Raw genomic sequence first — 26,541 nt, forward strand, 5'->3', positions numbered from 1 at the left:
GAGTACAACAAGTCATGGTCCAGTACTTCGAGGGGGCATTTTCAGTAATGCAATAAGACATCATTAATTAGGTACAGACTTCTCCTGCCTCCAGACAAAACTGAAACCATCTGAATCCAGAAGCATTCAAGGAGTCAATTTCTCCAGCACCGTGAGCAAGAAACGTCGCTTAGATTTGCCGATAACTACATCAGTAGATTGACCTGAGAAAGAATCAGAAGTGATATCCATCAGCACAATAGAATGGGCATGCTTGCTTCGCAGAACGTTTAAGGCGGTGTCGCTCAATGGAGGAATTAGCGGGTGATCTCCAGGCTAAAACGGTTAACATTGTCTGATGAACTGGGCATCACCAATGATTGTGTGCCTCATTTAGCAAATGCATTGTGTGAATTACTTCTTTTTTATATGAAATCGTTTAGGGATGCACAGGGCGTTTGTGATGGAAGTTCGAGATGCGTCGTTAGGAAGATTGGGTATTTCCTTACTAGTTGACGATATGCAATGTTGTCTGAAGAACACATTTGACTTAACACTCATATCCATTTAGGATAACAGGGGATTAACCTTGGGGACATGTTAGGGATTACATGGACAATCAGTAGTGGAGAACAAAACATCACATTTTGCATTTTGTTCAGAAAGAACACCCACATTTGTATGAGCTATTTTTATTCAGATATATTTCAATAAATACTAGATTTTCATGAGACATATTGATTCCATGATTTAATCTGGAATTTATAAAATGGACGTCACGCTCTTCATCGCGATGTTATCGTGACCGCGATCTGGCCGCGACGTGAAACAGACCCAGATGCAATCTGATTGCAACAGAAGGTTTTTCTTGTCGCGAGCGCATCGGTATCTGATCGCGACAGGATCGAACGATCCTTGCGACGGGATACAGATAAAGAGGATGTTTCGAAGTGAAGTTATCCATATTGATGTGTCATATTCCAAATCTGTTTGAACCTTTTAGAGTGAGTGAGTTAAGGATTCCGCAGCAATATTCCATCAATAGGGGACACCAGATATGGACTTTACACATTGTATTCATGTGGGTATTCCAAACCAGGTCTTCGGCGAGGCGACCGTACGCTTTAAAGTGGCACTGATTCAGAGCTATTAATGTTTCCAGCCAACAGTCTAATTACGAAACCTAGCTGCAAACTGGTCAGCCCCTGCTCCCTCGACCGTGACGGACACGCGGACTGGGCTACTGTCCACCTTGGCAGAATTTCTTCAACCTTAACAGTGGGACATGAGGAAGGGTGGATGCCCATCAGATGCCGTTATTTGAAAATATCCCCGGTAGTTCTTGTCTGCTCGTGATAAGGTATCCCAGCAGTGTAGGCTTTTTCAGATTTTCTGATGCTTGGATGGTATAGTGACTGATCCAATTTCTGTGTTTTACCTCGATATCATGTAAACTAAACAACCCCACTTTTCCATTGCTAAAAGAATCTGAAATTTTACTTAGGCACATAGGTATATACAGTTTTTAACTAAGTACACAGCAAATGCTTATATGTATTTCTTATGCAACAATGACGTTATGCTCGTATCCTCGTAGTTGATTTTTGTTTGTTTGTTTCTTTTTTCCTCTTTTTTTTGGGGGTTTCTAGCAATCAAACTTGCATGCAATACAGTGATTACTACTCTTTTGCTGCAACCCTTTTTTGGTCGTAAACCTACACCTGTTATTTGTCATCATTCACTTCATGGTCAGTTAATGAATTTATAACAGGTATAATTATTGCTAACACCACTCAGATTACCCGACAAAGGTTACCATTTAGCATTTCTTGTGTCTGGAGTAAATATTCATCATAATAAATTGAGGTCTGATGTGGCAAATGTATTACATCTTATGTAATATGCGCATGGAAGTGAAGCAGGAAGTGCAAGAGGAATTATCAGCTGAGTTACAAAACAAACATCGATCAAATGATTAACTGATAACACGCTGATTGATTAATTGCTTTTATCCTGCACAGCGGATTTGTCAAAAGAAAGTGTTTATGTATGTAGATTTACTAATCTATAATGAATACACCCTGTCGTAAAGTGTCCATGTGAAAACAACATCCTTCCTTCAAAGGATTAACAACCAATACATTGATTGATTGCTCATTAATTGCTAACTAAATTACTGTTTTACAAAATGGCGGACATCATGCAAATAGTTGCCAGGTGTGCTATCTTGGGTGATAGATCACTTTTTCGCATATTAGATTGTTAAAAGACACATGACTGACATTCTTTGTCAGCTGCAGATGAATGGCATCTCATTCCTTTATGTGTATATTGATGGATACATTCCCGGAAAAAGGTAATATCCTGATATTGTTCCTATAACTTTAGTCTGTTTTAATTTTAATGTTTGCATTTTGTTTTTATTAATGTGTTATAGCATTCAACAGTATCAGGTTTTTTGCCGTGAAGTGTAATTAGACAGACAACATACACTAGGTCGCACTTAGGGCGTGTGTGTGAAATATGATTTATGTTGGCAGTCCATAAAATGTCTAGATATTACAGTCATGTTATAAATTCACTAAGTGTAAGCAGGTCGTGTGCATTTTATTGAGTGTCAAAATGCATACAAATATGATAATAAACTCTTTAGGGCTATACGACAAAGTATAAAGCCGTACATTGACCTCGTTATTTCAGTCCTAACATTTTTGTACCACTGGCAGATGGTTAAATTCAAAATGTTTTCATTTGTTATCAAATTAATGAAGATGGGAATATTATCGAGTAAAAAAGATCTCATCGTTGTTGATCAGTCTATACTCATAGTATCAATTGTGCATGAGGATGGCGCAGCAGAGGTAACGAACCAGTCATGAATTCTAGGATATCATCCGGGTACTCACTGTAAAAAAACAACAACAAAAGCAACAACCATTCCACGGAAATTGCTCTGGATCAGTGCCCCATTAAACTCTAGGATACCCCAGCGCCCGATTATTTTAGCAGTTTACGAAAGTCCTACGCACAACGTGTGATTAAAACCAGTTCGACAAACACCCACAACACCGTGTGGGACAGTTTTCGGTGAACGGAGCAATTGTTTACATTCCATATATGGCAAGTGTTTTGTTTGAAAGCCGTTCGACTCGAAGTTTCAATTATCGATTTCGAAGTCGTAAGTGATAATTAAGGTGTTTTTATTGCATCAATAGGAAGCTAAGGTGAGTATATATCCCCCCATTATATATAATATAGGTCAAATAGTGTCAAAAATGTGTGACATTGTGCCTTTAATGGTTTTCTAAAATATTTCAGTACAGTTAAAGAAATGGGAAATCTGTTTACGGCTGCACTTTTAAAATGCCACTGATCCAAATTATTCGTTTCAGAATAACAATATCGTCATTATAGTCTATGGTCAGGTTAAACGAGATGAGATAATATTTCTTATTAATAATCATAATCGCAGTTCTCAATATTACCAACACAGGTAGAAATGATTGAGTGCATTTGAGCTGATCTTAAATCCATTTGGTCATCCATTTGTTGATAATACTGCAATATGACGTCATTCATATGACGTCACGATATTGAATAACATTGCAGTAGTACCTCATTAATTAGTTCAGATCAAATACAGATTCTTCAAGGCTCTAGACACACGTTTCGACATCTGAATCCAAACACATTTGAGGAGTCAACTTCTCCAGTAAGATGAGCAAGAGTTGTCGTTAAGACTTGTCGATATCTACAGCATCAGACTAATCTCGGAAGGTAATAGTCATCAGTTATCTGACCAAACAACAGGATGACGTCAGTGTCTCAGCAAGGATGTCATTTAAAATGCATCTCTCCATTTTTATCCTTAAAATGATCACAAGGGGACACCGGTGACCGATTTGTTTCAGGCGCTACAGAAAGTTATAGTGCAACACGAAAGTCACTTTAAGTAAGTTTCTTATGTGGTTAGCAAGTATCAGTGACAAGATAATTATATAATCACGGCAATTATAAAGATAATCGATAATCGCAAAGAAACTATTTGACTCATATAACATTTGACTGGTTTGCCACGATTCTCGGCAATAATGGCGTACTTTACAGCTACGAGTCCTCTTGTTGGTCACGGAAAGAGGCGAGTAGTTACGAATGATCTTTGATCGTGGGTTGGAATTTCCGTTTTGCACCAGTTATGTTTCTAGGTGCATCAGCATTAGAACTGTGCTTCTGGGTTTCTGTAAAGCCGTTAAAGTCGGAGACCTTCAGCACTTTGGGATTTTCACTGAAATTAAGCTTACTAGCCACGGTATACTTGGAATAAAGCTCAAGGCCTTACAATAAGCTGTCCCTTAACAAAGGCCTAGAACCTTTATCATTTCTTCACTGGGGACAGAGCAGTAACCTAGTGAAATAAGGTGTCCCACGCAGTATACTTAACAAAGGCTCAGAAACTTTATCTTTTCTTCACTGGGGGAAGAGCAGTAACTTACAGAAATAAGCTGTCCCACGCAGTATACTTAACAAAGACTCAGAACCTTTTCCAATGCGGTGCTTATCTCAAAGCTAATCGCATCTAATGTATAGGATAACATCAGGTCAACATGCAATAAATAATCTACGTGTGACAGTGGAGAGCAGATCGGGATTTTAATTAATTAAATGGTATTCTGGAACGGTAATGCTCTCTCTGACACACATTATATGGTCGTTAATACCAACTAATTAACTACACTTAGCGCTTTCATTCTTATGACAACTATCTGATATGATGATTATTGTACTGTACAAAGGCTCAGGTTTTAGTCCCCTTTTAACAAACAATCATTAAAATAAATACCCATTTGACCCAGATATCCGCTGTAATGATAATGATCATATTAATTATTATAATTATAATGTGATAATAATATCTTAATCAATTTATTGGCGATTTGTTGGAGATGTAACTACACAAGAAGAAACCCTGACATCTCTGAATTGAAGACAGACATGCAATAAACATGGCCTTCAACATGTGCTTCAACAAGTTTTACATAAATATTCCACGCAAGATCATATCAGTCAAGATGAAAGGAGCCATATTCGAGCAATGACCCTTTCAATAAATCAAGTCACACCACGGGGCAAAACATCCTTACCAATCTCTCATAAGACCCTATGCCCAGTGTTCCATGAATAACGCTTCCCAGAGGCAAATAGGAACAGGTTTATTCCAACACCACACAATAGAAAGTGCATTTAGGATCCACTCGACAAATGAATCACCTTTCACATACTAAAATACTTTGTGAGGAACAATTTTACAAATCTACCATGTTTAAAAAAGAAATGGGGAAATGTATTTGGGAAGCAATTAACAAAATTACCATATCAGCAGAGACTCGAGAAAAACGTATGTTCGAGACGACCGAATTGTCGAACCGTGTTTTTCTTCCATAGCTGATATATATTCCAAACTCCTGGTGTAATTGTTGCACCATATCAACGTCATTATAGTGGGCAACGTTCGTAGACTCCCGATGGTATCTGCTTACGAGCTGTGGACATTGTTATGTATCATGATAGACGGCTACGAGCATCAGAACACGGATCATATTCATCATTTTAGCATCAGTCAAAGATGCAATCTACAGGATGGCGCCTGGTATTGATTCCTGTCGTATACTTCATGGACAGTCCTACATCAGGTCTGATATAAACATGAGCGTATAAAGGCAAGCATCAAGTAAACAATGAATAAATCAAGGCTGTTTATATTTGTATCGAAAGTTTGATGAAAACTTGTTTTGATGACCAACACAATCGGCGCCTGAGATGATTAAAACAAGCCATCATAAATCATAAAAGTCAAATTGCAATTCGTGTTTTTTACGCAAAACCTGCTTCATCAATAATATTACTGGGACGATTAATGTTCATGATTTGTCCTGAAAATATCCAACGCCAACATTTTCAAACGTAGATTACAAATTTGATAGATCACTAAAATAATTCGTATTCTCGAGAAGGACCTTTCAGAGAGTTATGGAGCCGTGGGGTCGGATGTAGACACATCCACAAACAAATGACAACAATGTTACGAGTGACGGATATAATCATCTAGGTTTCCTGGGGACCTCGAGATGTTATGGCATTTCTTTAGTGACCAGCAAGGGTCATAGTTCGTCCCTAGCAAACGCTGTCGAGCTCTGCAGGCTGGGGACCGTATTGAATGGCTTTAATCAACCGTTCAATGCTTTCTTAGATCGTATGGGAAATATTTGGCACTTAGGAACAATGTGAAGGATTCTGTGATTTATGACCCCAATCAGTAGCTCTTGTCAACATGGAGATCGACTGTGCTGATCGCACAGACATATTATATGATATCGGTCGATAGGGTGGTAGCATGGGATTAAAATATTTCGAAGCTGATGTCAAACCGATTTCATCAACGATGGATGACGTAAAGATTCCCTTGGACTTAGGGGTGAGTGAGTGAGTGTGGTTTTACAACGCAATTATCAATATTCCAGCAATATCACGGCAGATGACTCCAGAAATGGGCTGTATGAAATGAAATTGTATCCATGTGGGGAATCGAACATCTGCGTCACGAGCTAACGCTGTAACCACTAGGCTACTAGGACGTGGCAAAACAGTGGTCAGAATTACATGAACAGATCACTGAAATTCAGTGAAGACACCAGGTGCCTGCGAACGAATAAACATGAACCTCTCTTCGGGTAGCATCCGACACTCTCAAACTTTGCGTGAGAAAGAATTGTTGTTGTTGCTGGCAAATGTTCCATAAATGCCTTAAAAGATATTGACATGTGTAATGCGTGTATTAAATCTTCATTTTATTACGATAAAAAATAGTTCGCTATCGTCCGTGTGTTTTGAGACTGAATCTCCTACACGTGTCACACCCTGGAAGATCTGGGAAAGAATCTTACTCTTTAGCAACCTATGCTTGTCGTAAGAGGTGACTAACGTGACAGGTGGTCAAGTTCGTTAACGTTGATGCAAGTCATTGTATCCTGAATACGTTGATCGGTGCTCATGATATCAATCACTGGATTGTCTGGTCCAGAATATTCACAGACCGCCGTCATATAGCGGTGTGAAGCAACAAGCAACGAAACAAACCAAAACACGTATCACAAACATGCAATTCTAAGCAGGCTCCAAACAAAGTATGATCGTGAGTATTTCTAAGTAGATATCTATAGTACAGTATTTTATTTGTGTTCTCGGAAATGTCAAAATCGGATTCGCGTCGATGGAAGAGAAGAACCGTAAGAATTACGACCACTCCCGTCGGCCCGTTGTTTTATAAACAAATATTGATCATACGAAACTATACAAAGCAAAGTCGTACGAATCCAATTACCGTAGGCATGACATTGTGTTTAAGAACAACTATCAAATAGTGATGCAGCCAGTTGTGAGCGAATTGTGCCTCGCCGGCGCACCCATCCTAAACATATGCCCATTTGACTTATCGATATGATGTCGGACACAAGTCCCTATTTTGACTTGTACCTGCAGTAGGCGTCTTTTTTTAATGAACGGCTGACTTGCCTTTCCATGCTTTTAGGGGTTTTTTTTGTTTTTTTTCTGACGGATGTCAGCGGCGAACACCAGGGATGTTTGCTCAGTGGAATGGATTTATAGAATTTAAGCCCTGACTAAATCAGGAATATATGCATACTTCATCACATTATGAGCTGTACATTACTCAAAAGAGATTAAGGACCATCCGAATCCAGATATAACTAAAGTTAATCTGTCATCCCAAGATCTGTTCTACCCTGCTGAACTCTAATAATAGAACTGTGACCATTCTCAGAAACCGTTCATAATTTATGGCTAGGAGAGGGGGGGCGGATGATTATGGAGAAACATGTACTATGTGAATGACACCCCCCTAAAATGTATGTACAAAGTAACCCCCCTTTCTAAGCATATTTAAAAAATATTTTCATGTACAAAGCTGCTGACACCTAACCCCCTAGTACATGTGTACATAATCGATGACCCCCCTTCCTCCCCAGAAGAAATAACGGGTATCTGCTCATTTTATGATTGGTTATCGCGAACATGAGTTTCGCCAAAGTGGTAAATAAAGTCGAAACACTGTATCACTTTGGGCTCCTGATCCCATGAAACCGTAATAATTTTCCAAGCCACGTTTAACCCAAGCTATTCAAATCTGAAAATATTCGTTTTCACACAAATGAAAAGAATTGAATTTCAACGATCCTTTATTACTTATGCTTTCTTTTTGTGGAAATATGTCTTTTCGTCCAGTGTGAATTCGGGGCGTTAACATAACAAAGCCAATATATTCATGTAGTTATATCGAGGTAAGTATGTCAGTTCACTAATCTCAGAGATGGGTTTCTTTAATCTCTAGAACGCATATGTTTGATGTACACTCTCTTTGTACCCTGAAAGCCCATTGTGACGTTCTCGTCTCTTTCTGAAAGCAACAACTTCCCGCTGATTCTACATCAATTGGCCTCTCCCTCACTTTGCTTACCAACTGTTAACGTGTTTGTAGTTTGGATAATTATGGTAATGCATCCACTGAATGAGAATATTTTTTTCTTTGAGGAGCTTACAAAAATGTAAGTAAATCCTCCAAAAGGCCTTTTAGATGCTGCAGCATCAATGAAGATTGAGACAAAACATCAAGTTTGATAAAATCACTAGCATCTGTAAGGAAACATCGCATAGAAAGAATACATAAACAGTCCCCGACTTCATTAACTCACAAGGTCACTCAAAAATGCCACCTATTAAGCTGTCTTTTAAGTCTCATTTTTCATTTTTCTCATAGCATTTATCAAAGTGTTTATGGTCTGTTTTACATTTCTGTTACAGTTTCATGGCCTTGTGTGAAGAGAAAGGCTCGCGATGGCCTTGTGTGAGGAGAAACGTTCGTGATGGCCTTGTGTGAAGAGAAAGGCTCGCGATGGCCTTGTGTGAGGAAAATGGCTCAGTGGTGGCCTTGTGTGAGGAAAAAGGCTTAGTGATTGCCTTGTGGGAGGCGAATGGCTCAATGATGGCCTTGTGTGAGGAAAAATGCTCCGTGATGGCCTTGTGGGAGGCGAATGGCTCAATGATGGCCTTGTGTGAGGAGAAGGCTCAGTGATGGCCTTGTGGGAGGCGAATGGCTCAGTGATGGCCTTGTGTGAGGAAAAAGGCTCAGTGATGGCCTTGTGGGAGGCGAATGGCTCAGTGATGGCCTTGTGTGAGGAGAAGGCTCAGTGATGGCCTCTCAAGGGGCGTGTGGGTCGGCGATAAGCTTGAAAGGGGCGTACGACATAGTGGTGCCCTTGCAAGGGGCGTATGGCTCAGTGATGGCCTTTCAAGGGGCGTATGGCTATTTAGTGTTCTAAATGAGTCGGGGCATAATTTGCAGTCTTGAAGTCTTGTTCCAGACAAAAAGGCAAAAATGTTTTCCTTCGGTTCTAAAACAAATACACGAGGGTAGAACATGTTAGGTCTGTCTAATGTGCTATGAAATAAGCGTGCCAAGTTAGCTCAAATGAATGCCCCTAATTACATTCAGTTTGGTTAACAGAGGCAGACACTAATTTCAACCAATCAAGCATTCGTCTCATCTAAAATTAAATAAGACTCTACCTTGGCCATGCGTCACAGCATATGCTAAATCACCACCGTCTTCGTACCAGCCCTAAGTGCATACAGATATGGTTATTTTAGAAGTATTTTTGTTACAATATTGCTAACTGCTGCAGTAAAAACAGTACGTTCTCACTAATTCATTCCAGTGCTCGAAATGGTAACAGGCCCAGGGATATTAATGGAACGCAATGAGAATAAATTTCCCTCGATATAGTAAGATGACGTGCGACACGTCCATACGTTTCCACAACATGGATTCTGAAAGATGATGCATAACACAGCTTCACAGAGGTTGACAGTCGACTAATTCTTCAAACGGATTGACGAGTATTCGATATGGATCTGGAATATATTACTATCGGAAATCACTCTAACACACGCCACACATCTTCTGAATATTTGTAAGAGTTGATATACACTGATGAGTCGAACTATATCGGAATAAAGCTACCTTTAATCTTCGGAAATTTATGACAGGGTTGAGGAATATGTGAATAGACAACATTTTGTCTGAAAGCATTTTGGTCAGATAGGCGACATATTTCGTTCCGTTTTACAAGATCAAAGAGCATATTACATGCCATCTCATGGAATTGTTGTAAAGGGTGCATACGAATGCAAACAAAGGCACGTTGTATGAGTATATACAATCACTTAAACCTTCACAATCTGTCGAGAAGACACAGGCTGATTACTATGCGGATATCAGGAGCAATTATATCGGAGGGCCAGGGAATTTGTGAGGGGATGGTCCGTTTAATCAATAGTCTGTAAAATGGCTACTATTGACAGTGGACTTTATGATTTAGCAGCCTGTGAAGATCCGGGTCAGAATTGGTCTTCAGCAATCCATGTCAGTAGTAAGAGGCGACTAACGGAATAGGGTTGTCAGCCCCGCTCACTTGTCTGGTACAAGTCATCTTATTCCAGTTGAGTAGGCCGATGAACATGATGTGAGTCACTGGATCTTCTGGTCCAGACACGTTTATTTACAGACAGCCGATATAGTACTGGAATATTGCTGGTTGCAGTGTTAACAAGCAAGCAAACATAAAAATTATCAAAACTGACAGAAGTGAATTGTTCACGACCAAACACAAGCCAAACCAGGCAAGGGACCGCAACCTACAGATGGACCCAGTTGGAAAACACTAGAGCAACACTAAACTCGATTATCCGACGAAACCGATGTCATCGGCTGTAAAAGAACTCGAGAAAACAATAATAAGAAATGCTACCACTTTTTAAAAAAACCTATCCGTCCAGAGAAATACAGAAAATGTGAACAAAGATAAATTCGGTAACAAATTATAGGGTTAGTTTCTTTACCCCATTGGTTTGTGTTTTTATTTATCACTGAAACCAGTGAAAACAACTTCGTTGAGCAAAGGGATTGTAACATTTTTTACTCATTTCTTACATTTGATGTAGACGGAACAATGTAATGATAAAACGTCATCATGTAAAAACACGTTAAAAAAGCCGAAACATTTATCGATGAACGGGAACTAGGACATCGACCTCCAACTCGACTGTTCAATAAAAAACACGTTAATTGTGGGCGGTATGGTGATGTGAACATCTGATCAATTTCAGTACATCCGATCGGAATCTCTAAGACATGTCGTCGATAGAAGTGAATAAATCACACTGCTAAACCCTCCGAGTAGTCAGACTGGCTTTCCAAATGTACAGCCTTGGTTTGCTAATTGGTTTGCTTCTTTGTTGTTTAAGGTCACACTAAGAAATCGTTCATCTATGTGACGGCGGTCTGTAAATAATCGAGTCTGAACCAGACATTGCAGTGATGGACATCATAAGCAATTGGGATACGATGACATCTGTCAACCAAGTCAGCGAGCCTGACCACCCGATCCCGCTAGTCACCTCTTACGACAAGATTGGGTTGCTGAAGATCAATTCTAACCCGGATCGTCACGACCGTGTCTGTTGCCTGTCATATATGGTACCTGAATGTTGTGCTCTGTGTGTGTTGAGTATTTTTTTTTACCACCTTCAAAATCGCACGTTCCATTGTTTTCAGTTGTTGCTGTCCATTTAAGCAGCTTCAACGGATCATTGTGACGGGACCACATTGTTTCTTTCACTGTTATCATGTTGTCGGCCTCCCAGGCCTACTGTTGCTATGTGTTTAAGTATGGCACGCTGCTGTTGATAACTGGATTGTCTGGTCCAGACATGATTATGTACAGACCGCCGCAATATAACTTGAATATTGCTGACCGTTGTGTTAAACAACAAACAACCAAGTAAATAAAACATACGTAGGTGATCAACTAATATTAACCTTGAGTATAAATGGGGCGGTGGGGTAGCCAAGTGGGTAAAGCGTTGGCTCGTCACGCCGAAGACCCGGGTTCGATTCCCCACATGGGTACAATGTGTGAAGCCCATTTCTGGTGTCCCCCGCCATGATGTTGCTGGAATATTGCTAAAAGCGGCGTAAAACCAAACTCGCTCGCTTGAGTATAAATGTCCTGCTATATGACAATGAGTGAGTGAGTATGGTTTTACGCCGCATTGAGCAATATCCTTCGGTGTGACGAGCGAACGCTTTTACCAATAGACTACCCCAACGTCCCTAAATGATAATGAAGGCATACATTGTATGTATGGACCGATGACGGAAATATAAGATAGTGACCTAAATATTTATAATGATCAATATTTATTTTAAATTACCAAATTTAATAAGTACGGTGTCAAGATTATGATTGAACGTGTGTAGGACAAAATAACGAGCAAAAAGTGAAACGGAACCCAAACCAAGGCATGTACAGAACTGCTATATTTCAGCGTGATGGAATGACCGCCTCTTCTACGTATTGATCATAAGAATTCAATTACAGAATGATGGACGTCTTCGGAGAAAATACGTGTATATCGACGTAAAAAACTCTACCCCTCACTGATCAGTGTTAAAAGACATCCCCACACAATGCATTACCCAGAAAAGTTTTTTTCAAAGGTTTGCAAATGTCAGCGCGAGTAATCATAGGGCCAAGGAAGACGGAATCACCTTTAGTGCAAGTGCAATGCATCTAAATCCGCCATTTTGGATATTGCCATTACTCTCGACCTCTCTTAAGCCTCAAATAATCTGTGTCATGCTACTTATAAAGTTAGTTCAAAAGGGCGCAACATGGATCAAAGTTGGTACTTTAATCCTAATTACTGTGAAGTTAATAGCGTTCGTTCGAGATGCTATGATGTGGATTTACTGTCGTGAATAACACGAGGGTCATTAAGTTCATGGTTGGAGGCTATTCGGCTTGTAATGTTGAGAAATTCGATCTCCATCTACCTATGGTACAGCCATTTACGTCGCATACGTAGCTATTAAAGGTATATTGATTTAATTTCCAAGTCGATCGAATCGGAGGTATAGGAGTTCTAATCCGATGCTTCTCGCGACTTGATTAATCTAGAACACACATCTATTTTGTATTAAATTGAAATGTAAGCTTGCCTTCAATTCCGCTTGAAGCGAACAGTTTAGCTCTCTTATATTCGAAAATATTTACATTTAAGGTTGAATAAATAGTTTGCACCAGATGTAACATCGCATATCATAAGGAGGAATTTGGCCATTCTATCACACCATTGCATGTTGTTGAGTTAAGAGGCCTTTGTGATACCTTGGTAAAGCAAAAGAGGTTTTCCAGAATGAAACTAGGTGTGGTGGGATGCGACGTATGGCTCTGTTGGTGCGACTTGCTGATAGTGTAGCATCCTACTGGGGCGTTCATTACATCAATCACTGGTTTGTGAGGTCTTACTCTGAGTAATAATATGATGGAATATATTGCTGAACAATTGAACCGCAAAGTGTCGCACGGTTCCAAAATCAAACTGGGTGTGGTGCGATGCGACGTATATCTTTGTTGGCGAGACTTGCAGATAGTGAAGCATCCTACTCCTGCGTTCCTCATATCAATCACTCTTCCATATCCCTTCCAAAAGTTCTATAAAGATTGATTCCAGTGAAAATACAGCACCTCTACTGCAGTGTATTTTAATTTTATGTTGCGCCATGAGCAGGCACCAAGTGCCTTGGGTTTTGGCGCATAACAAATCAACTGTATTATTATTAATAATATTATTAATCACTGATTTGTCAGGTCCTGCCCTGGCATAAAATAGCTGGAATATATTGCTGAACAATTAAACCTTAAAATGGAGCACGGTTGCTCTATGGCGGCCATCTGAATTATCAGTCTCCATTTTCTGCCGAGACACATTCCTCAGGCCGAAAAGGGAAATATAGTGAAGGAAATGGATCACTGAAAATTAGTGATGACGAGGTGTTCACGAAATGAGTAACCAACCACCATTCAAACAGTATGCATAAAGGGGGTTGTGTTCGTTTCCTAAGCGAAGGTCGCGGGTTCGATCCACGGCCGCGCACACCAAAAGACGTTAAAATATGGTACTTGCTGGTCCCCGCCTGGCGCTCAGTGTGTGTGAGTGGGGTATTCATGCTTAACTGTGGCATGGTATCTCAGTGAGCTAGCACTATAAGTCTGGGCTAGTACAAGCAGCCGCACATGCCCATACACTTGATACACACGCATGCACGTCATCAAATGAGCGACGTTAAACCACATTTCACCTCCCCTCCCCAGCCCGATCTGCTTTTACCTGCAATCCGACGGAGGCCTGTAAACAATGTTAGCTTAACCAGACAATCACGTGATGACCAGGCAATCCAGTGAAATGGAATTTTTGTTTACAAAGATCGTGATGTACTGGGATGGTCAACTTCTCGGCCATCTGCTAAATACAGAACACCATCAGGAAGCTGACCACTCAAAGTATTGTCAACGGCCGGAATCCCAAAGCTATATCCGTCATTAGTCCTATGGTTCTATTTCAATGATGATTTTATACGGAACTATTAAGTGCCTTACCCCATCCGATAATGAGAATGACGACCATCAGAGCTTTTCCGGTCCTGAAGGCTTGCACCATTATAGTGTGGAGGTACAGTCCTTCACAGAACATCCAGGCAAAGTTGGACACGGTACAGTACTGAGCAGTGACATGTAACACTTTACACCAAGCCTGCAACATAGAATTAATATGTGATTAAATGACCACCATGTTAAGCGATAAATATATTTTGAAGTGCATCAGACTCGTTAGTTTCTTGTGACAGACGGTCAAGATGGGAAAGCAACATTAACTGGGTGCGCCTAGTGGCTGCACGAGTTATATACTCCCCAGGGAGTTGAGATTGAAAATACGATGTAGATGGGATGGACTAAAGCACAATATACATATATATATTATTTATGTATATTGTGCTTTAGTCCAAATACATGCTCAAACGCTTTGTTTTTTCCCTCGAGCACTGGATGTCAATCTCAACGGTACATCGTATTTTCAATCTCAACTCCCTGGGGACCATACAACTCGTGCGGCCACTAGGCGCACCCAGGTAATGTTGCTTTCCCATCTTTACTAGGAACCTTGGACACATAGTCACAGAACTTTGTCCAAGTTGTACGGCACGTTGCTGTACCCGCAACTAGGTGTTTGCACGCATTCATGTGGCCACCATCTGGTCATTTACCTACGGATTCGTGGGTTCTTTTAAGTGCACAGGGTTGTGTACTGTACACTAGGGGTTGTGTACTGTACACTAGGGGTTGTGTACTGTACACTAGGGGTTGTGTACTGTACACTGCGGGTTGTGTACTGTATACTAGGGGTTGTGTACTGTACACTAGGGGTTGTGTTCTGTACACTACGTGTTGTGTACTGTACACTAGGGGTTGTGTACTGTACACTAGGGGTTGTGTACTGTACACTAGAGTTTGCACATAAAGTTGACTCCAAGACTGACTGACAGGTAGGCTCGATCTCGGCACCACCAACCTCGCTGGATCACTAGCCTGGCGCCTTAGACAGCTCGCTCACCACGCTCCCCGTTTGTTTTTACTTTGTTGACACCTACGAATATGATGCTACTGTAACAGGGCGAATATAGGATTCAAACCCATGAGTTACCAATCCTGACACAACTAAGGTACGCAACTTTGCACAGCATATTCCTGCTCTTTGGACGATTGGAATGGATAACAAATCGGATATATAGAGAATACTAAACGATCTTCCGTGTAATACCACATTTCCTTTGGTCATGTGACCGAGTGTAAATAGTTCCGGCAGTACGTGATGTTATTATGATTTCTTCAAAGGGTGAGTAATAGATGTTTTTAAACAAAACGCAAACATTCATAACTAGCAAAGTTTGTTTAAGATGGAACATTATCGCTCTTTGATAGTGTTCAATAAAAACCAGAAAATACCCATTCAAATAACTCAAATTAATGCATTTATGATCCATCGTGCCTAGAGGACGAGCTGTCACTGCCTCAAGCCAGAAATGCAAAGCAGCATCGTAATTGGCGTTCCAGAATGTGTCCAGGAAATCATTGAGCTCCTAGAAACATTAATTGGAATAAGAGTGAACAATATTCCACAGAAATTATGTAGATATTCGCGAACACCTGGTGTCATCACTGATAGACATAATTTAGAAGGAGTCGGAAGCGGAATGTGTCCAGTCAAGGAATAATGATCCATTTAGGTTATATTACAGCAAATCATATTCTGTAGTTTAAGAAACACTTTTCGTAGCCTTTCATAAACTTCAGTCCAGGCAGAATCATCTGACAGCTGAAAATTTGATAATTTTGTAAAACATGTTTCGGGTTTTTTAATGTACATTCATCCAGTAATTACAACTGACAACATTTTTCAATATTTAGTGCTGTCCTTTTTAACACAATGACTTGTGCTGAATGGGTGAAGAGATTTTTCGAGTTGGAGACGTTTGGTGCGGAACTGGGGCTGGTGTGTTCAACATCCTGTACTCGGAAATGGAATTGGTTAACCTAGCCATATTTTGTGGCTTTAAGGCCATACTGCGTATATATATTCATCTAATGGCTGATAACGACAAACGTTACAATGGAATTATGTGGGAAAACCTTTGGTTTCGTGTAACCTAATGCATCACACAAATTGTACAAACTTTGTAGTCATCTGGAAGTGGAATAATATTTACTCACAACGGAACTACTGACAACGCCTGTGTCATTTTCTTCCGTAATACCATAAGGTGGTATAATATTTAAGTAAGATGTAAGCTTTACAAGGGGAATGCAGAAGAAAATTAATGGAGCTACATCGTCCTGCGGGGGAACTAAAGGATTTGAAGGATTTATGTTAGCAACCGAATAGTTTCAGGATATTGCTTGTGGAGATCTGCGGCACATATTTTCAGAACATCCGTTTAACATACATATTTCAAATTTTTCCACGTCTCTTTTGTGACAAAAAAATGTTGATAAAAACTTATCAAATAGTGACTTACTATCTCTAATGTCCCAGAGAGATGTTTTTTGTCATTTTTGAATGGTATGTTGGAATGGTATGTAAGCATGTAATGGTATGTAGCGCCCAATCGATCCCATGTATCGCTGTAAAGTGAGTGAATAAGTTTAGTTTTACGCCGCACTCAGCAATATTCCAGCTATATGGCGGCGGTCTGTGAATAATCGAGTCTGGACAAGACAATCCAGTGATCAACAGCATGAGCATCGATCTACGCAACTGAGAACCGATGACAGGTGTCAACCAAGTCAGCGTGCCTGACCACCCGATCCCGTTAGTCGTCACTTACGTCAAGCATGGGTTACTTAAGATCAGTATTCTAACCTGGATCTTCACGGGTATCGCTGTAAAGACTTACCGGGTTTTCCACAAGCACAGTTCCGTCCAGGGTGACCAGGGTGTAGTACAAGATCCACGCTATCCCCGTCAACAGGTAAGAGATGAACATGTTCTTGTGGATGGTAATGCGTTCACATCTCAGCTGTCTGGAAGAAAGAGTGAATGAGTTTAGTTTTATGCAGCTTTTAGCAATTGTCACAGCGTGGTATACCAGCAATCTGCTTCACACATTGTATCCATATGGGGGAATCGAGCCTTGGTCTTTGGCGTGATCAGCAAACGCTTTCAAAAGTAACCTACCCAAAAGCCCATCTGGAATTAGCACGCCTTTATACAGTGACCATCGGTCAGTCTCCCGTGCCCCAAACCAATAAAACATCTTCGACAACTTTCCATTTCCATTTCTGAGGTGAAGTTTAGACAGGAGTGTTAGCGAATGAGTGAGTGTGGTATTACACCGTTTAAACAGTATTCCAACGATATGACCAGATATGAACTGCGAGGAGTGCTCAAGCGGAGATTCGAACCCTGGGCTCCGGCGTGACAAGCGAAAGCTTCATCCACTAATCTACCTCACGCCCTTCGTGAAGATCCGGGTTAGAATTGATCTTCCGTAACCCATGCTTGTCGTAACAGGCGACTAACGGGATCGGGTGGTCAGGCTCGCTGACTTGGTTGACACATCGTTGTCATCATTTGCCATTTGCTTAGTTCGATTCTTATGGTGTCAATCACTGGATTGGTTGGTCCAGACTCTATTATCAATATATACTGGACAAAATAAGTTAGGGATATTGGTACTTTTTTATTGATATTTTATCAGTGTGACAATGAATAAATAGATAATTATTCATAATTTCCAAAATTGCATATATCCCTAAATGTTTTTGTCCAGTATAGTTGGAATATTGGTGAGTGCAGCATTAAACAACAAATATGCGCCTTTGATGAACCCCCTTAACCTTTCCATTGTCGTGCTTTTATCGAGGATACTTACAGAAGACCCGAAGGGAAATAGAATCATGTTCTGGAGATTTTTCAATCGGACATAACATAAATATTTTCGAGGTCAGCGGTGACCTCATCGGACTTGCTCCAGTGTTACATTTACGTTTGAAAGAAAGATATTGAAATAACAGTTGCTACATGTGGGTGTGTAGACCAGAAGATTTATATAGACCTTCATTTGCCGCTAACCAGACGAGCAGGAAAAGCGTAATATGTCACGTTGCCAACGTTGACGGATCAAAATGAAGTCGATTGGTCCCTAAAGTGTAGTTCTTTGCAGTCGTAGGCCTTAATCTTGACAGTAACAAACAGCTATATAGATTACATCGAAACTCAAGCTGGGAACGCTAGGGGAATGTGTTGAGACAATGTCAGCGTGACACGCATTTCACGCATTGTGAAACTGATTAGAGTTATATATCAGACTAGCGTTTAACAATATGCGTCATAAAGGGAAATCGATTTTGTATTATATGAAAAGAAGCACCATATCAAGTAGATCTATTCACGAACTGTATTTCTATCGGAGATTTTTCTGCATATAGGATACCCTAGGGGGCAATGTTGTTTTGGTGGGCCAACAATAATGATATAAAAGGCTACGTGAGAGTGTGAAGGGCAACTTCAGATCTACAGAAACAAAACATACGTTCGTTATTAGCAAAGGGAGTGATTTTAGTTTTACGCTGCTTTTAGCAATATTCCAGCAATATCACGGCGGAGGGCAACAGAAATGGGCTTCACACATTGTAACCATTTGGGGAGTCGAACCCGTGTCTTTGGCGTGACGAACGGACGCTTTAACCACTAGGCTACCCCACCGCCCCTATCCCTATTATCAAAGTAAATTTATCTAACTAAAGATGTAACTTTAAACTCAATAATATCAATAAAGAGCCCCTTAATTTCACATGGAATATTTATGTAACTTCAAAATGCCTTTTCATGACATTCTCAAGCTTTACCATTTACCATAAAAATTTGAATGTGTCTCTCAGGTGACTTCAAAGTACACTTGTTGAATTATGCTATATGGCGGAATAAACACAGTGTGCTCTCAAATCATTCCACGATTTAGTTTGCTGATTACTGTGTGTTGAGTAAGACGGGTTACCGTCTTATGTTTGCGGAATTAACACTGTGCCCCGGCGGACTTACCGCGGTACCTTTATGGAATTAACACTGTGTCCTGGCAGACTCACCGCGGTACCTTTATGGAATTAACACTGTGCCCTGGCAGACTTACCGCGGTACCTTAATGGAATTAACACTGTGCCCTGGCAGACTTACCGCGGTAACTTCATGGAATTAACACTGTGCCCCTGCGGACTTACCGCGGTAACTTCATGGAATGAACACTGTGCCCTGGCAGACTTACCGCGGTACCTAAATGGAATTAACACTGTGCCCTGGCCGATTTACCGCGGTACCTTAATGGAATTAACACTGTGCCCTGGCCGATTTACCGCGGTACCTTAATGGAATTAACACTGTGCCCTGGCCGATTTACCGCGGTACCTTAATGGAATTAACACTGTGCCCCTGGCGGACTTACCGCGGTACCTTCATGGAATTAACACTGTGCCCTGGCGGACTTACCGCGGTACCTTCATGGAATTAACACTGTGCCCGGCGGACTTACCTCGGTACCTTTATGGAATTAACACTGTGCCCTGGTGGACTTACCGCGGTACCTTCATCGAATTAATTCATTCCTCACTCATAATTATCGCGTCATGTCGGAGGATTTAACACAGTGTGCTCGTAAACGTTCCTCGATTAGTTAACAGTACAAGTACGGGATACAGCCTATGTTTGCGGAATCAACACCCTTCACTTACCAGATTATTGCGCTATGTTTGCGGAATTAAGCAGCACGCTTGCGAATTTACCGTGGATTGCCATGATTCTTAAATCACTTTCATCTGATTTTTCTTATAACACCCGCAATAGGTTATTATATAAGAGGATAGGATGTCTCTTACCGACTTCGGACTTATATTTGACATACAGGCATAGATAACGATCAAATGACGTAGTGTTGATATTGATATTCAGCTCATTTAATATTCGCTCGCCGAAGGTGATGATCCAGGTCATTGTTTGTTTGTTAGTATTACGCCACATGACATTATATAACTATATCATAGATGACTCTACATAAGCGCGAAATTACCGCGTTATTTCTGTGGACTGAACACGTTACGACCTTGAAATTAAGAACTGATGAATGTCTATTCTGTCTATTTCGGTGGTGTGTGATTTTGTGCAGGTCAGAAATGAGAGTTTCTAGAACTTCTGTCCTTGCCCACAACGAAGCATACGTGACACATGTGGACTCACCTGGGGTAAGTGAGTTTGTTCAAAATTGTCTCTGTTCACCCAGCAGAAAATGGGTACCAGGTGGGATCATTTATATGCTTATTAACGTTCTAGGCCCAGGCCGCCTGGATTATCCGGGGTGATAATGTCCGTTATGTTGATTGATCTTAAAACATGCCTCTGCTGCGTGGGGTTGAGCCCCATGTAAGTGGCCTTACTGTTATTATTTTAGTTGGCTTCACATGTTCGACTAGTGAATTAGGTTTCCGGAATTACATTATCGTACCGATGTGATATCGAAATTAGAGGAAGCAATGTACAGATTAAGTACTGATAGAAACAATACAATTGTGTTTATGTATCGTGGCTTGTTCATAATATTTCTTTTCAATTCACTCAAATCCGCTTAAATATCATTTCCAGGCATAAAACGCAACAAACAATATAGAAACCACACGAGCCGAAAAAAGCATTAACCAAATAATTGAGCACCTTTTAAATGCCCCGTCAGTCTTTGAGTTCTCGAAAGGGCAACATCTGCATGGCTAACTGAATTCGACTGACTGCCAGATGGGAAAAGGTTTTAAATTATTCAGTTGCTCTTCTGTCAACGAGTAGGTGTATAGGGATACGTTTTAGAAAGTAGATTAAAAGACAACAGGAATGCGCACTTGGATATCCTAACCATTGGATGTTTGTGTCACGAATAAAGTCCTCAGTGCTTGGAGTTTTTGCAACGTGTCTCGTAAAATCACAATACAGTGCTTGTTCCAGTTAATCTTAATCAGCCTGGTAGCGGTTCTCTATTCTTGATAAGTGACTGACAAAGGAATTAGTAAGAGGCTTTGGGCATACTGTACAATGAAAGGGCAACTCATTCTTCTTGTTCAAAGATTTGGCCAAAGGCAATTAGGAAAAAACGGTCCTATTTAAGTATCAGTCTTCACACGCTATACCTCTCCTTCTCACTTTATAGATCTTTGGCGGAAAGACATATAATGGAAAAGGTTTGCCATGAGTCATAAACTTAAATCACCGTAATCACAGTTGTGTCAGAGAACTTGCATAATTGGTCTTCAGTAACCCATGCTTGTCGTAAGGGGCGACTAACGGGATCTGGTGGTCAAGCACGCTAACCTGGTTGACACATGTCATCGTATCCCAATTGCACAGAGTGATGCTTATCATATTGATCACTAGATTGTTTGGTCCAGACGATCATTTACAGATTGGAATACCTGGAATAATGCCGAGTACGGCGTTAAACAGCCAACCAACCAACCAACCATAACCATTTTGCATATTTCAACAGCTAAAGGTTTGACAGATCTTCAGTCACCTTCGAGACACCCTCTTCTTCGCTCTAATTCCGCTTCTCAACTTTTTAGTGTGACAAATGAAGTAATTTCATCCCTTAAAGTTGACACAATACCAAGACCCTTCAGTTGTAGATTACAGCATGGTACAGTTTTTATCAACAGTGAACACCTGGTCACTTTGGTGCTTGCTGAATTATGGTTTCATAATCTGTCAGCTTGGATATTGTTGTACTGAATACATGAGATTCATCCTTCGGTATTTTATCAGAGTCACGTGAACCAATCAAAACTCGACATTCTTACATGAGGCTGGACAAGGTGCGTTATCAATATCGCGGCAGAGGACGAAAATATTGATGTCACTCACAAAATGCGGAATCGAACCCTCAGCCTTTGGAACATCGACGCTTGGTAAAAAGAATCAGAATACAATCACCCCTGCTACATGATTACCTGTCTCGAGGATCAATTTCTAAGAAGGCGAAAAACTTTAAAAACCCAAAACTTCATTTCATGGGATGAGGCATTTGTAGTTTCCATCTTTTGGAGCCATATCAGACAAATGAAGTACAACCGTTATTCCATTAATCACCAGAAAACAAAATTCCAAGAGCGATCCTTCAAAGATTTGCTTGATTATTAACAGCAATAACATTTCGGTTAAACGGTCATGAGAGCAAGAATGCAATCACGAAGATTTAAGTAATATAATTTTAGCATGTTTCGTTATCAGATGCAGACAGGCTCCATGCCGTCATGATTTGAGAGGAATTGCACATTGAGGCTGTTAACAGTGCATCAAATGTGCGTTTCAGGCGTTTCGACTCCAGTCTTTCGTTATTACTCTTATCATTCTTATACGCTTAATGGCTTTATTTCTGTCATTTTATCGGGTTGAATATGCTGTTTTCTATTATTTTTGCAAGGGTTTCGGGGGCGTTTTGAGTATTTTGTGGTGCTTGAAGCGTTCGCTTCGAACATGGAAGGCAGTGATTCGATTTTTGACCTGAGTAGAGAATGTGAAACTTATTTCTGATTTTCCCCGATATGACATCGCTGTAAAACCTAACTCATTCAATTATGTAAGGAAATGGAAATATGTCTGGAAAGTGTGTGTGTGGTTACGTTATTACTTGATAAAACTGTCATTTACCTTGGGAAACTATATAGATGCCAAGCGAGATAGGGTGGGCTCGTACAAACACACACGAACTCACACGCACAGGCACACGCACATACACGTTTGCTGCAGACTGTTGACAAAGTGAGAATATTGCCTTCCCCAATTACATTGATACAAGTTGTAATATTTCATTAAAACACATGTAGGCTTATAGTCTTAATTTAAATATGTGTGGTTTCGTATCTACAGCTGCAAAAGCGTCCAGTCACTCTTCTACTCTCCCTACTTTAAATGGGTAGATCGAGGATTATGATGTCAGTCACTGGATTGTTTGGTCCTCTCAGGATCATTTACAGACTACCATCATATATCTGGAATACTGCTGAGTGTGGCGTAGAACAATAATTATACAAACAAAACCTTATCCCGCAACACCACATAACCAAACTGACAGCCCCCAACAATAATCAAAAGAAATGTACGTTGAGGAGACGTTATGCTTGGGCTCCTCACAATGTTTCTTATAACTTGTCACCATAGAGATTTCTGTAATACTTTTCACTTTATTATTCATTATTCAGCTGTGGCTTCTGAAAACACATGAACAACACAACATGCAAATTGATGAATAAACATTGAACTGAATTTCTGCTATTTACGTTGAATAGAACGTTAGATAACGTTAAATGCGTTAACAACGAATAATTTTAACATTGTGGCAGCGTAAAAATGACGTATCACAACGTCAGGCCACAACACTGTGACATTGTAAATGGGACTCCACAGACAAACATTAGAACAACGAAAGCATAACGTTGTGACGACGTGAAATTGTAAGTTGGGCCTGTAGTTGACAGGATGTGTGCTTTGTGTAAGAAATCCTTGTGAGAGGAAACCGTTCTACGATCACGCCACTGCAGTACATTTTTATATAAGCTACTCCACCTGAGTTAGAACAGCTGGAACAGCGCATGTTCATCTAACCTGTTACTGACAGTGGAAAATATACTACCCATCAAAAGTTTAGACTCACTTAAAGCACTCACTTTATGTTATGCATGCATATAAGGTTACATCAAAGATGAATTTCACCACTAACTTGGGGGAACCAACTGCAAACCTTATGCAGATGAATTGCACGAGGATCATGCATCAAATCGCGGAAAAGCATTGCAAACATCGGGCATGTGAACAGCTGTGTTTTGATGTAAAGTTGCGTTAAGGATTCGCCAAATTTTCACTGAGTTTCATCAATTATTGAAATCATGACAATAATCTTTTCAACGTTACGACTTTGTTTTACAATACATCAGTTCATGTGTAAACAGTACCTTTAAACAGTATGGAATATTTTGCAAAATCTAGTTTAGAGCCGTTGACTGAAGTAAATGGCTACATTTACACTTTTGATGGGTAGTATAGTTGTGGTACATCGATATTGTTCCAAATAGTATGCATTGTGAGTTTCGCATTTTAGAAATACCAGTCAATCGCTCACTGGATTGGCTGGTCAAGACTCTATTATCAACAGACCGCCGCCATAAGGCTGGAATACTGCTGAGTGCAGCATTAAACGACAAACAAACAAGCTCCTTGGATGAACCCCTTTACCTCTGTATTGTACGTGCTTTTATCAGCCAATACTGGCAGAAGGCCCGAAGGGGAAATCGAATCATGTTATGGAGATTTTTCATTCAAAGATAAAATAAATATCAGTGGTGCCCTCATTGGACTTGCTCCAGTGTTATATTTACGTTTGGAAAGAAAAGGATTAAAGTAACAGTTGCTACACGTCGGTGTGTAGACCGGAAGATTAATGTGGACAGTCAGTTGACGCTAACCAGACGAGCAGGAAAAGCGTAATACTGTCGATGGGTCCCTAAAGTGTAGTTCTTTGCAGTCGTAGGACTTAATCTTGACAGTAACAAACAGCTTTCGATTACACCAAAACTCAAGCTGGGAACGCGAACGGAATGTGTGTTGAGACAATGTCAGCGTGACACGCATTTCACGCATTGTGGAACTGATTAGAGTTATATATCAGGCTACCGGTTAACAATATGTGTCATAAAGGGAAATCGATTTTGTATTATTAGAAAAGAAGCACCACATCAAGTAGATCTATTCACGAACTGTATTTTTAGAGGAGATACATTTCTGCATATAGGACACCCTAGGGGGCAATGTTGTTTTGGTGGCCCAAAATAATGATATAAAAGGCTACGTGAGAGTGTGAAGGGCAACTTCAGATCTACAGGAACAAAACACAGTGTGTGTGAGTGAGTGTGTCATTCCCTTACACAAGGGCTACTTCAGATCTACGTTCGTTATTAGCAAAATGAATGAGTGAGTTTAGTTTTACGCTGCTTTTAGCAATAGTCCAGCAATATCACGGTGCGGAACACCAGAAATGGGCTTCACACATTATTCCCTTTTGGGGAGTCGAACCCGTGTCTTCAGCGTGATGAACGGACGCTTCAACCAATATGGCTACCCAACATCCCCTATTAGCAAAGTACACTGAAGATGTAACTTTAAATGCAAAAATATCCATAAAGAGCCTCGTAATTTCACAAAGGCATATTCATGTTACTTCAAAATGACTTTTCATAAACATTCTCAAACTTTATCATCAAATGGGTATCTCAGATGACTTCAAAGTACACTTGATGAATTATTGCTGCATGCGGTTGTGCATGAAACCCGAGAGGACGTGTGCTGGAAGAGCTCTCCCAAACCACAGATGATTTGGCTAAACCGCAGTTTGTAAATTTTGTATTGAATCTTCAACAAACCGCCTACACAATATTTTGGAAGATTCTATAATCTTTGGACAATATAGGAATTAATTTTTCACTTTCCCCAATAAGTGAGAACCAACAATCGATGTCCGACTCGACGAGGGCAACACGTGCTTCGGCAAGAATGATGGAGGAAATTGTCCAAAACTCGGACAAAAGGTTAGCTGCTCGTATTTCAAGTTGTAAAATGGACTTACAAGCCCCTATTGACTATTAAAAATGACATATCAGACATTAAGCAAACTGTTAGTGGAATGGAGCACGTGGTTTCACAACATGGCGACGACTTGAAATCCCTTCAAAAGGAAATAGCCGAGTTAAGAGAAGCCAAATCAGTTCTGGAGAAACAAGTTATCCTTAAGGATATCCATGACTGGAAACCAAACATCTTGTTCTACGGTATTATAGAACAACCACAAGAAAATACTGAAAGAACATTGAGAAATTTCATGGTGAATTCACTCAGGTTTACTGAGGACCAAGTAGACAATATATGCTTCAAAATCGTTCACAGACTACGCAAGTCTGAGTATCAAAGACAACACAAGCCATCCGCCCCGCCCCCAATAACTGCTACCTTTAT

At 40.4% G+C, this 26,541-nt stretch overlaps 1 protein-coding gene across 1 annotated transcript in view; it reads right to left on the bottom strand.

Annotated features, from left to right (window-relative positions):
• Positions 1-26,541, bottom strand: part of LOC124252816 (calcitonin gene-related peptide type 1 receptor-like) — a 123,352-nt gene that overhangs the window by 13,513 nt on the left and 83,298 nt on the right. The window contains exons 5-6 of the mRNA XM_046686494.1: positions 17,405-17,531; positions 14,553-14,706 (exon numbers count right to left, since the gene is read on the bottom strand). Coding sequence (XP_046542450.1) covers positions 14,553-14,706; positions 17,405-17,531 — 281 coding nt within the window. The remainder of the gene's footprint in view (positions 1-14,552; positions 14,707-17,404; positions 17,532-26,541) is intronic.

The sequence above is a fragment of the Haliotis rubra genome, unplaced genomic scaffold (assembly GCF_003918875.1).
Source record: "Haliotis rubra isolate DU_JTF1 unplaced genomic scaffold, ASM391887v1 Scf525, whole genome shotgun sequence".
In the NCBI taxonomy this organism is placed as follows: domain Eukaryota; kingdom Metazoa; phylum Mollusca; class Gastropoda; order Lepetellida; family Haliotidae; genus Haliotis; species Haliotis rubra.